Raw genomic sequence first — 13,465 nt, 5'->3', positions numbered from 1 at the left:
TATGACGTGAAGCGGATTATTCCATGCTCTGGGAAGAAAACCGCTCTTTCTTTGCGTGTCTGTGCTTAATGCAATCTTGAAGCAGACAAGTGCCCAGTACATGTTTGTTGGTGGCAGTTAGATGCAGAAAAGGGAACATGACCGGACGTCATGAGCAGAAGACTGGTTAACTGCCTCCAAATAACGCAAAACTTAGCATTACCACGGAAGTTTACCGTGGCTCAGACTCCAGTGTGATAGCTTACGAAAGATTCAAGTATATAAGGATGAATGTCAGTTTATTCACTGCCAGACTTAATTCATCTCTTTTCCCTACCCCAAATCAGGAAATGTATCTCCTGAGATTCTCCCCTGAATATTAAGGGACAAACTCCGTCAATATCTCATTACTATTTTTTTTTGACACAGGGTCTCACTCTACCGCCCAGGCTGGAATGCAGTGGTGCGATCACGGCTCACTCCAGGTCCAAGCGATCACTCAGCCTCCCGAGTATCTGGGACTACAGGCATGCGCCACTACGCCCGGCTTTTTTTTTTTTTTTTTTTTTTTTTTTTTTTTTTTTAATATTTGTAGAGATGGGGTCTCCCTATACTGTTGCCCAGGCTGGTCTGGAACTCCTGGGCTCAAGCGATCCTCCCACCTCCCAATCCCCGTGCTGGGATTACAGTATGAGCCACCTCGCCTGGCTGCAGTATCTTATTTTTTACTCTGTTCAACACAGACCCCACACCCCTTTAGATGCTCGCACCCATACGCTCTACCTTTCACATATAATTTTCAGATTAAGCAAAATACAATTTATTCCACTTAATAAGAAACATTGCCTTCCATATCTGTCTTTGAATTTGTAGTCGTTCCGATTATAATTTGAGTTCTCAAACATTTGAGTTACACAGTCTCTTGGTTCACTCCGACAGGTGTTTAAACAGGTGTGCGTGGGTCTTACTACTTTAGCTCTCAGAGCCAGTCTTGTTTGCAGGTTCCTAGGTAGCGCACCTCGCTGTCGCTCCCACCCCACCCTTAGTAACAGGGTTTGAGCAGGACCCTGAGGTAGGGGGGTGGGAGCTGCTGTTTCAAGCTCATTCGCCCAAGTACACCTTTCTACCTACCTTCCCTATCATCAGAGAGGTGACCTGACCCCAGCACGTGCGAGCTTGTCAGGTTGGGTAAGTTCCAGAACCTTTTGGAGCCAGGATTCTCTTACACGGCCCTGGGCCCTGAGCTCAGCTAATGGGATCTGCGAGGCTCCAAGCGCAGGGGAAATGGGGGCGTGTTCCTTTAAGGCGGAACCAGGCGGGGAGTGGGGCGTCCCCCGCGGGCACAGCCCGAGCCGCACCTGGGGCCCAATTAGCCTGGAGCGCGGCCGGGTGTGTTGAACGTAGCAACCGCGGGCGGCGGGCGTCTGGGGCGGGCGGCGGCGGCCGCGCCTCCCGGGGCTCCTGGCCCTTCGGCCCTCGGGGGTCTCGCGGCGCTGGGACGAGGCGGGGCTGCTCCCCGCAGCGGGGGCGCTCGGCGGGCGGACCCGGACCGGGGAAGGGCGACCCTAGCGGCGCGGAGCTGAGCGCCCTGGGCGGTTCCTTGGGGAGGAGAGGGAGGCAGGGGCCTCCGGGGCTCCGGGTGCGGGGACCCCAGGCTCCTCGCCCCCGCCCGGGCCGCCTCGGCCGGACCCCCGCGGTCTGGACTCGGGCGGCGGCGAGGACGGCGTGTCCACTGTCGAGGCATGAAGGCGGCTGTGCTGGACCTTGGATCTCTCTTGGCCAAACTCTTCGAGACCTCGACGGCGCCCCCCGCAGGCCCCTCCTCCAGACCCTCGGGAGGTGCTGCGGCTGCAAGGTCGGGGGGCTCCAGGGCGAGCACCCCGCTGGGCACCGCCCCGACCCCGACCCTCCTCCGCGCCCTGCCTCCCGACTGCCCCTCGGCCTCGCGGCGGGCGCCCGCCCCGCTGCTCCCTGCCTCCTACTCCCGGGGCTCCACCGCCACCTGCGCCGCGGGAGCAGTGGGGACCCTGCTCTCGTGGCCCAGTAGCCCCAGAGCGGCTAAAGCCTCGTCCCAGCTCCCCACTCCCTCCGGCGGGGGCTGCTCCCCTGCACGCCTGGTGGTCCCAGCGCGGCCGACCCCGGGCCCCGGCGGGGCCTGGGCCGCGCTCCCCCGGAACCCGCGCCAGCTTGGCCCGGGAGAGCGAGAGCCCGGCGCCTACGTGGCCCCCGGGGCTGGCCCCAGAACCCTGTTCCTTACCCTGCCTGACATCGGCGAGGAGGGGGCCTCGGACAGCGACTCCGGGGATGGCGAAGCGTGAGTAGCAGCGTGGTCCGGGCGCGTATACCTTTTGCTGGGACCCCCGACCCCTTCGCCTGCCGCACTCACCTTCGCAGGTACACTTTAGGAAATGAAATATTTGTAGTAACTTCCATAACCCCCAGGCACCCTCCTTGCACGTTTCCTGGATCCTTACTCCTTGGCTTTGGGGGCTTTCAGACGGAAGCTGTGACATGCCTTGTCCAACTTTCTCAGAATGAATCCTAAGGGGGCTTGAAGGAAAGGACAGAATTTTGTTTCTCTTCTACCTGAAGCATTGCTACTTAGAGCGTTTGTTTGGTTTTCTTAAGGACTTTTTGAAGTCCCTTTCTTTGTCTCAGAATATAGTAGGTATGCAGAGAAACAGAATACACACGTCTGCAGCAAGTATTTTAAGAAATGGTGAGACCTTGTGCTTTCCTGATTTCTTTTTTTTTTTTTTTTTTTTTTTTTTTTTGAGACGGAGTCTCGCTGTGTCGCCCAGGCTGGAGTGCAGTGGCCGGATCTCAGCTCACTGCAAGCTCCGCCTCCCGGGTTCAGGCCATTCTCCTGCCTCAGCCTCCCAAGTAGCTGGGACTACAGGCGCCCGCCACCTCGCTCGGCTAGTTTTTTTTTGTATTTTTTAGTAGAGACGGGGTTTCACCGTGTTAGCCAGGATGGTCTCGATCTCCTGACCTCGTGATCCGCCTATCTCGGCCTCCCAAAGTGCTGGGATTACAGGGTTTCCTGATTTCTAAGGACCAGCCCCTAGTCTTATCCCAAGTGGGATGGGTCTCCTTTGTGTGACATCTAGTTGATTTATATATGCATAACACCATCTGACACAAATGGAATTGTAATGGCCAGGACATGTCTAATTATTACCTTAGAGCTCCTGAGAGCTTGCCACAGTGCCCTGAGTTACTGCAGAAACGTTGACTTCATGGGAACATTTTCACTGGGAATCGGAAGCCACTTCCCTAAACACACACCCACCCACACAACACCCCTTTCACTTCCGAGAGTCGTGATAAAAACATTGCTGTTTTAAAATGTGTTTTAGAACTAAGATGAGTTTTAATTTTTAAAGAGTGGAGCATATTGTTATTCTTGAGTGGGTAAATTTTCATCCTGAATGCTGCAAAGAAATAGTGAAATGGTCGAAGACAAGTAAGCCAATTCACAGACTGGGGTTTCTGCGTTGTAATCTAGTGAGGCCATTCCCTACTCCCTTCAAAAAATCCTGAGTAATTTTTGCATTCATACTGATCCCGACTCATTCACAATTTAAATAATTACAGTTTCACAAAATTGCATGATATTCATTTCAATATGAAAGTAAGCGGCCGGGCGCAGTGGCTCACGCCTGTAATCCCAGCACTTTGGGAGGCCAAGGCGGGCGGATCACGAGGTCAGGAGATCGAGACCATCCTAGCTAACACGGTGAAACCCTGTCTCTACTAAAAATACAAAAAATTAGCCGGGCGAGGTGGCGGCGCCTGTAGTCCCAGCTACTTGGGAGGCTGAGGCAGGAGAATGGCGTGAACCTGGGAGGCGGAGCTTGCAGTGAGCGGAGATTGCGCCACTGCACTCCAGCCTGGGCAACAGAGTGAGACTCCATCTCAAAAAAAAAAAAGAGAATAAGTAGTTAAGCAAAAGGTTGTTCCCACTTATTAAAAAATACTACATTATGACATGTTTATCGGCTGATAGTTTTCCCTAAAATTATCAGTTAATTGCTTTTGGAAAACTCACTGGAATACATATACCTGAGGAATTAGACCATTGTTATTGGCAACTGGTCCTTAACATTTATGCAATTAATGTTTTATGAGCAAACAGATCTACACGCTGACCTTAAACGCTAGTCTTAGTGCTTTTAACAAATAGCCACTGAAATATGCAGCATGGCCAGTGAAAGAACTGGTATTAGTTTCAATTCTTGAACATATTAGCTCATGTTTATATTGTGCAAATATTTGCCATAGACACTTTTTGAATATCACTGCATTTGGCATTATTTACATAAGAGATTATTCTGAATTAACAAATGCATTCAATTTTACGGACAGTGAAGAAATTGAATTTTTAAATTATTATTATTTTTTGAGATGAGGTCTCCCTCTGTCACCCAGGTTGGAGTGCAGTGGTATGATCACTGTTCACTGCAGCCTCAACCTCCCAGGCTCAAGCGATCTGATTCTTCTGTCTCAGACTCTCGAGTAGCTGGGATCACAGGTGTGAGCTGCTAGGCCTGGACAATTTTAAAAATGTTTCTGTGGAGACGGGGTCTCCCTGTGTTGCCCAGGCTGGTCTTGAGCTCCTGGCCTCAAGCCATCTTCCCACCTGGGCACAGCTGGGGTTATAGGCATGAGCCACTGCATCTGGCCATGAAATTGGATTTTAGGTAAGTGCCATGAGAAGTAATATACACAGCTAGGTGCTTTGCAGAATTCTCCTGAGTTTGTGCGCTCCTGCTGTCTGCAGCCGCAGGTAAAGGCACACACAGGCAGGAAGCAGACTGGCCTCTGAGCACATACCATTTTTCCTTTCAGATCCACGGCTACTCACGTTCCCTTCCTCTCATCATACCCCACTCCTTTTTCAATCACTAAAACGTAAGAGATGAAGGGGAAGGAAGAAAGTATTAAGGTCACTTTTCTTTCAATACTACAGACTGCACCTTGAAGGATTTTTTTTCCCTCCTGGATTTCTGCGGTGGTGATTTACAACGCCGAATAAACAAACATAAGACAATGAATTTAAATTTGCTCCTACCATCTCATCTGTCACTTGGCAGATAGCTGCTGCTGTTAGCCTGCGTGGTTAGTATTAAAATCAGGAATTGAAATTTCAAAAGCCTGGGAACATGGAAAGGGAGAAATGGATAATGTCAGAGAAAAAGAAAAAGAGTGATAAGAGAGAATGTGAACACATATAAAGGAAACGTAAACCTATCTGTAAGAAATGTGGATCTAATTTTAAGGCCGTGGCACTGAATTCGAAAGGAAAGCCCTACTAACAGTTTATACTTTTTTTTTTGACAATAACGCATACATTTTACATTTGCCTGATTCTGTACTTGGCTTAAAAAAAAAAAAACTCAAAGTAGTGAAATTAACTTGAGTTGGAAAATATGCAAACTCTCCTGCAATTTAGAGGCTTTTTTCCCCAAACAAAGGTGCTGAATAGCAGCAGGGGTTTTTGAGAATTCCGTAAGTGAAAGTCCCATGGAATGGAGGCTGCCCCTTTCGCTCCACAGGACATACTGGCTGCACATCTGAGCCAGAGGCAGAGGATACTGAGCTCTCTTTCTTCACCTCACTGTCCTGCATCCCTAGATGTGTGATCCAACACCTTTGATCTTCACCGTGGCTTCCCTGTGCATTTCATGCATATATTATGTCTTAGTGTTTTCCGGTCTCACTCATCCCTCTTCACTACCTCTTTTCACACTTCTGGTTTTAACCACACAATACACCTTGTAAAGGTCTTATTCTCTTATTTGTTCTGCAAATCTAAGAATTCCTAGCAATACGTAAGGTGGATAGATTGATAATTGTTGTGTATGAATGTTGGTAGAGTGTAAACTTCTAGTCAGGAAGTATTTATAGCTTGTATAAGTCATAGTTATTACAAGCATATACTCTTTTTTTTTTTTTGAGTGATTGAGTTCCATTGTTAAAATAACATTACTGTGGATACATTGCAGTGGCTGCTTGAATGGCTTGTCAGCATGGCTGGCAGTAAAGTGACTGGAGGGACTCATCTTGATTCCTCTGACACTGAGGCAGCCTCGAATGTGATGAAGCCTGTAGACCTGGAAACCAGACGAGGTGGATTCCACCTCAAACCAATTGCTAGCTGAGTAATTCTGGGCAGGTTTTTCATTTTCCCCTAGCTGTACTTTTTCTTTCATGATAATATGGAGGCGATAATACTTTCTGCATAGAAGTGCTCCAGAAATTAATTGAAATAATATATTAAGTAACATATGGAGAAATGCTAAAAAAAAATGTGTTATCTATTACTACCTGCTTCTTGGCACAGAAATAAAAATTGAGAGCCATGTTTTATTGAAAGAAACATTCTAGACTGAGAGGGAAAAATGATTCATTATATTTAGCATGTGACTGTAATAAATGGCATCTTTTAGTTCAGTTATTTGGGAGAACAAATTATCGTACGTGCCAATCTTTCATCATTACCTTCCCTGCGTGACTTACAGAAGATAAGGGTTAGTTTAATTAACATTGCCACTGAGCGCTGTGTAACGCCCAGGAAGAAATGCATTTACCACTCTGGGATCAAACGTTTAATCTGCAGAATAATCAGTAGCATCACAAATCGTACATTTGGGTAGCGCTTGTCTTTTCCTCCACGGAAACCCTGTGATTTATATTCACATCTTACGTCCATTATCAGACTATAAACTCTTTGTCCGGTGACACTTAAGGGAACGCATGCCCATGAAGGACACTTAGCAAATATTTATTGAATGGTTGAAGAAAATATTTTCTTCCTCATATACCCACTGTCTTGGGTTTCTAATCTTACAAGAACCCAGGGGCAGTTTCAATGTCTTCCTTTCAGAGTAATTATTGTCTTGGGGCTCTTTGTTTCATTGTCTGGAATTTTTCCAAAGTCAGTAATGCTTTCTGCTGGGACTTAGCATTTCTCAGGGATGAACAGGGAGCTCAGTGTACAATTGTCATGTGACCGTTACTTTCATTAAAAGTAATAATGAATTCAACTTGGTTTTCCATATCAAGTATTTGCTTAAACCCGAGAAAACAATTTTGTTCTGTCTTATGCAGTAGACTTTTGCTGTAAATTATCCTCTTTCTTTGTTGTTATATTTCAATCTTTTTTTTTTTTTTTTTTTTTTTTGAGACAAGAGTCTCGCGCTGTCACCAGGCTGGCTGGAGTGCAGCAGCGCGATCTCGGCTCACTGTAACCTCCGCCTCCTGGGTTCAACTGATTCTCCTGCCTCAGCCTCCTGAGTAGCTGGGATATATTTAAATCTTGAACACTGTATTTGAGTTAGCAGTTATATGTTTTTTTTGCTGTGTGTTTAAAGTGTTTTCATTTTGAGTGTTTTCTAATTTCTTATCCAACAAGCATGGCCCTTGACTTGTGCCAAGCTCATAATGACAGTCCTGTGGGAGTTGAACGCTTCAGCGTTGTGTAATCATAACAGCTCATGTAAATTAGTATAGTTTTTAAAGCACAGATTGAAGTCAGATTGAATTTGATTCACATCTCATTTTATGATTCTTCTTAGAATGCTAACTAAGCATTCACATTAGGTACTTAACCTCTCTAAGCTTCACCTTCTCATTCATAAAATGGGAATTAATAATAATGCCTATTCAAAGAGATATTGTAAGGATTAAAAGAGATTATATATACAAACTTGTCTCTGTGGTGGCTAGTACATAAGCACTCGATAAATAACTGTTACTATTACATGATAGTCATTATTCTAAATATATTTTTATTTATTACCTACAGTCAGCATCTTTTGTACAAAATACAGTTTATTGCTGTGATCTGCAGTGAAGGCTAATGTATTCATTGTCAACCTGTATTATATCTGTTCCATCTAAGATCCACATGGAGCTAGATTTTTGAGTAACCAGGGAAAGAACTGGAATGGATCTTATCAAAAAGCAGGAAAAATAAGATAAATGATTCAAGAGTGGTTTCAGACACTGCTGTGAGCACACAGCTAAGAGAGAAGACGAGGCCCGGAGATGATGCTGAGGGAGGGGAGGTGTCAGGGGTCTGAGTTCTAAAGAATATCCAAAATTGGGGCACATGGACACCTGGGGTTTGGGAGGGCACTGTAGGAGAGCAAAGCAGTGTGAGCAAATGCATGGAGGCACAGAGTCACGTGGCACGAGGCTTTCCATTTGTTAGGTGCACAGCTTTTGTGAAAAGCGTTAAAACTAGGGAGAGCCTTGGATACTGGGCTCTGTTTAGTAAACACTGGAAAAGCCACAGTTTAGGTAGAGAAGTGGCAGGAGCAGGCTGCGCTTTAGAAGGGTTGAGCTAATATGCAGGGAGCTAGTAGGAGGCTCTAGGAATAGACACCTGAGAGGTATGGAGCCTAGGAATGAACACAGTGAAAAAGATACCGAACTGACAAATCTCACAAGACTGGCAACACATAGGTGAGACTGAGGAAGTCAGAGGAAGTGCTGAAGATGATGTCGTGTGGCCGGGAGGAGAGCGCCACTCATAAAGGGGGGACCACAGAAGATGTGGGTTTGTCACGCAAATGAGGCGTTCCCTCTGGGATACACACCTTGAGTTGAGGTCTAGGAAAACATCCAGAGAAGGGACCAGGCACGGGGCTGGACATTCATGGTGGAATGTGGCAGGAAGTTAAGGACTGGGAGTATAAACAGGCAGCTTTGCATATACAGGTGATGGTGAACACACACAGTGATCACAAACTATACAACAGATGACATCACATGCCAAGCAAGGTAGGAGCGCTCCTTACTGTTGCTGCAAGTGCTTCAAGACCCTCTAAAATGAGAGGCGTCTCCTTTCTCTGCTGGAACAGTGCTTCTCAATGTCTGTGCCATTAGCTACCTGCTAGCAGTTACCAGGTGCCTACTTATTCCCTGTCCATGAAGCGGTAAGTACAGAAAGGGAGAATAAGCATTTAGAAATTTTATAGCAATTGGCAGAGGAGCTTTATGTCTATTGACTCTAATAATTAAACATTTGGATTCACATTTGTATATTGTTTTCACCATTTTATTTTTCTATTTTTATTATATTTTAAAAGTATTTACATACAATAAATTGGAAAAATGATCCGACACTACAGATAGTTTGAAGACCACTGAGGTAGACTTTATTAAGATACCTTTAAACCACACTGAGCAAAACATTTCAGGACACCAAGAAAATCAGCCAAATGTAACATTATCTCTTACTGTCCTTAAAATACTGGGCTAAGCAATATTCTAATAGTATCCTCTGATTGCAGATGAGATTCTTTAAATTGTTCAGATGATCTGGAGTTGAGGATGTGCCTGGTTCACAGTGTCTTTGAGCACTGCGGTCATCAGATGCAGCCTCCAGCCAAGCACCCACTGTCTGGGAGGAGGGAGTTTCCCACTCTTATTCCTGCTTTAATCCTAGCTTGTCAGTTTTTGTTTTGTTGTAACATAAAAACCATGGGGAGTAGAGTCTATTGCTTTCTCTCAAAATAAACCTTTGGATCATTCACTGTGAGGAGGGACAAAGGAAAGTGAAAATGCTAGGGAAAAAAATACCAGTTAACATTTACAAATACCATGCCACATATCCTGCACATACAGAGGACCTCTTCCCTCATGGGTGCGGTGCGGATACTTGTTTCATTTTACACCGTCAAACCACCTACCTTTTTGGATATGCAGAATTTTATAATTCATAGGCAAAAATTTCAAAAATTATCTTCACATTTAATGGTCTCACGAGTAGTGTTACACTGACACATATTTAACAGGACATGATTTACTAGACAGCATGTACTACGTAGTACTCATCAAGCAAATGAATAAATACTATTCATTATGTATTGGAAAAAAAGTTGTCCCTTTTTGAGAGGTAGAAATAATGAAGATGCCATCTTTTGTAAAGCACAGAAATCAAATAAACGCTTTGTCATGATTCACCATTATGGAACTTTGCAGTGATTACATATCATTTAGAAGCTGGTGGTCTTTGGCAGTGACTAGAAAAACAGCCACGCTAAGATTTTCCCTGCTGTTGTTTAATAAAGAGGTTATTAAGGCAAAGTTGAATTAAACGTTCTTCTCAGATGCATGTATACCTATATAATCTTCTTAGAATCATTGCCTTCTTTATAACCATAACTTGAAATTATTTTTAAATATTGTGGAACTTCTATATAATGTCAGTCATGAGGATGAGGACACAACTCACCTTGGAAGCTCCTGTTCATATCAGACTTAGTGTTAATAATTTTTTTTTTTTTTTTTTTTTTTGAGACGGAGTCTCGCTCTGTCGCCCAGGCTGGAGTGCAGTGGCTGGATCTCAGCTCACTGCAAGCTCCGCCTCCCGGGTTTACGCCATTCTCCTGCCTCAGCCTCCCGAGTACCTGGGACTACAGGCGCCCGCCACCTCGCCCGGCTAGTTTTTTGTATTTTTTAGTAGAGATGGGGTTTCACCGTGTTAGCCAGGATGGTCTTGATCTCCTGACCTCGTGATCCGCCCGTCTCGGCCTCCCAAAGTGCTGGGATTACAGGCGGGAGCCACCGCGCCCGAACAGTGTTAATAATTCGATTTCAGAGAATGTCACTAGTTGTATAGAAAGGCAAAGTGGGGATGTATTGTAAAATGCAACATTTAATTCAATTCCCTAATATCAGTGTGAAGACTTGGAAACCATCCCTGTATGTGCAGGACTCTTCATAATCCAGTTGACCTAAGAGTCTCTATCAAATAAAATGAAGCCCTCCCCTCAAATAGAAGTTTTGTTGCTAAATTAATGCAATAATTGAATCCTAGGGAACTACAGTTTCAACATATGAAGTGCACTTTAAAGAAGCAGGTGATATATTCCCAAGGAAAGGTCTGCCTCAGACCTCTGTTTTACTTATTGGTTTTAACATTTTTATAAGCATGTTTCACAGATTGATGTGATCATTGATCAACTACTTACTATTCCATAAAGCCAGTGTTCTTAGCATTTGAAGTAACAGCTGGTATTTCAGGGTCTACTAGGCACCAAATATAGCATGCATGTTTTATGGACATTATCACAAATCCCCAAAACATACCTACAAGGCAGGAATTTGATTTTCATTTTACAGATGAAGAAATTGAGGCTCAGAATAAGAAATTGTCTGATTCCACCTAGCTGCTATGTGGAAAGTGTGATTGAATTCCTGGAAATCAATCTATATCCTCCACACATAGGTATAACCAGATATTTTTAATGAATTAAGATAGTAATGAGGATTAAAATCTACTTCCAAAGTAATTCATGGAATTTCCACTAGAACAAAATGACTCCAAAGAATTATACTCTTTCCAATAAAAATTTAAAAATCATGTTAGTAAGGCTGAGCGTGGTGGCTCACGCCTGTAATCCCAGCACTTTGGGAGGCCGAGGCAGGCGGATCACGAGGTCAGGAGTTCAAGACCAGCCTAACCAATATGGTGAAACCTCATCTCTACGAAAAAAACACAAAAATTAGCTGGGCATTGTGTTACGCGCCTGTAGTCCCAGCTACTTGGGAGGCTGAGGCAGTAGAATCGCTGGAACCTGGGAGGCAGAGGTTGCAGTGAGCCGAGATCGCGCCACTGCACTCCAGCCTGGGTGACACAGCAAGACTCCATCTCAAAAAAACAAAACAAAACAAAAAAACTCATGTGAGTAATCTAAAAGTATCTCAAAATAATATTCCTATTAGTACTGATAAGGAGACCATGATAGTCCATTTCAAAGTACAGATAAATGCGTTTTGTAATAAAGGCATGACTTCTTAAAGCATTCATTTTGTCAACTCTCTTCCAGATTATTTTTATAATTATGTTTCTTGTAAATTATTTTGTGTGGTGATACCAAATATATTTTATTCATACTAGAAAGGCAGTAATGAGCAAGCATTGTCTTACTAGAAAAAATGGAGAAGCAACTAGAGACGGCATCGCCAGGGAAAGGCTCTTCCTGCATGCCAGCATTTTCTTAATTAGATGTTTCACTTAAGGGTTTGGAAGAAGCCTTATCATTAAATATTGACAACTGTAATCCTTGCCAGCCCTGATGTTCATGTTTATCTAGTGAGTATATTTGTTTCATATGACATTGAACATTTTGGATCTTTTTTGACTGTTGATTTCTGACATAAATGATATAATTTTGAGGTTCTATAAAATATAGTTAAAATATATTCTAAAAGTGTATTTTTAAAGATTTATTAAAGTCACAATTTGAAACTTAGTCATTAACTTCATTTCCTTATGGTGACATCTCTTTAGTAGAGCATGTCAAAATTACATTGAGAAAATCATGGGACCCTATGGAAGATGTAAGGAGAGATTGATGGCAATTGATATTCTGATGTACATAAACGTATCATGACTGCCCTGACAGGCGCTGCGCACATTTCCCCACCTAGCGTGGGACTAAAAACAACGAGCGTGGTGGTGCCGTCCTATACCCAGCGGTTGTCTGTCTTTGTTCTCGCATCTGACTGTTGAAGTTCTGCTTCTGGTTCTTTTGTCTTTGTCTTGCTTTTGTGGTGAAGTTTAACCTCGGACTTGATGAATACCTGTGGCTCTTGATATAATCCTCACAGCTCCTGAGAATCTGACTCAAGCGCCCCTGTGATTTATCTTCCTGAATTCTCTGTTAACTGTGTCAGCTAACCCAGATCCAGCCCAAGAACTTATCAAGACAGTGACTTCCTGGCTGGCGCTATCCTAGGCCTGTCAGGGAGATCAGAATAGTCAATACCTGTTTTCCTTTCATTAGTTTCTCACTCATCTCAATTATGTCTTTGTATTAAGTGAGAAAATTGCTGACCGAATATAAAGATGTTATGAAGAAGTCTAAAAGAAACTATTGGTAAAGCAACTATACGATGAATGTAGACGGTAGGCTGTTCTAAAAGATAACTGGCCTGCTGTCTTTAAAACTGTCCGTGTCAGTGAGGTCTGGGGAAAGGTGGAAGAATAATTTTCTTTCTATATGAAAATAGACTAAAGAGAGGTAAGAACAATTTAAAATATGGAATTTGATTGGATGCTAGTTTAAAAATATAGCTATAGAAGACACTTGGGAAAATTAGATTTGAATATTAAAGAGAATATTAGAGTGAGTACTAGTTTTAGGAAACTCATTGATTTCCTTAGATGTGATAACAGTATGGGGATTATGTAGGAGAACATCCTTTTAGGAAATGGATGGTAAGGTAGGGATCAGTAGAGTGTCACGATATTTGCAACTTCCTTTCAAATAATCCAGAATAAAATACATTTCTGGATTTAAAACAATATGGCAAAATATTAACCATGGTTGAATCCAGGTGATAGTTTTTTTTTTTTTTGGTATAAATCTTTCAACTCTTCTATATTTTTAAAAATATGTTATAGTAAGAAGTTGGAAAAACTATTGTATATAAGAATCATTATTATTCTGACCTCAACAGAAATGTT

The 13,465-nt window shown here is 43.6% G+C and overlaps 1 protein-coding gene and 1 long non-coding RNA gene across 2 annotated transcripts in view; both read left to right on the top strand.

Moving 5' to 3' along the window:
• The first annotated feature begins 1,643 nt into the window (after nt 1–1,643).
• Nucleotides 1,644–13,465, top strand: part of FAM149A (family with sequence similarity 149 member A) — a 66,050-nt gene continuing 54,228 nt past the window's right edge. Inside the window, exon 1 of the mRNA XM_030926287.1 lies at nt 1,644–2,293. Within this exon, the coding sequence (XP_030782147.1) occupies nt 1,722–2,293 (572 nt within the window). The 5' untranslated portion in view covers nt 1,644–1,721. The remainder of the gene's footprint in view (nt 2,294–13,465) is intronic.
• On the top strand, nt 7,300–11,339 carry LOC104673814. The gene is made up of 2 exons (XR_749564.2): nt 7,300–10,254; nt 10,572–11,339. It is a non-coding gene; the product is annotated as an uncharacterized LOC104673814 (long non-coding RNA).

The sequence above is a fragment of the Rhinopithecus roxellana genome, chromosome 2, assembly GCF_007565055.1.
Source record: "Rhinopithecus roxellana isolate Shanxi Qingling chromosome 2, ASM756505v1, whole genome shotgun sequence".
Classification (NCBI taxonomy): Eukaryota; Metazoa; Chordata; class Mammalia; order Primates; family Cercopithecidae; genus Rhinopithecus; species Rhinopithecus roxellana.
Note: the sequence above shows the minus strand (reverse complement) of the source record. Positions and strands in the feature narration are given on the sequence as shown.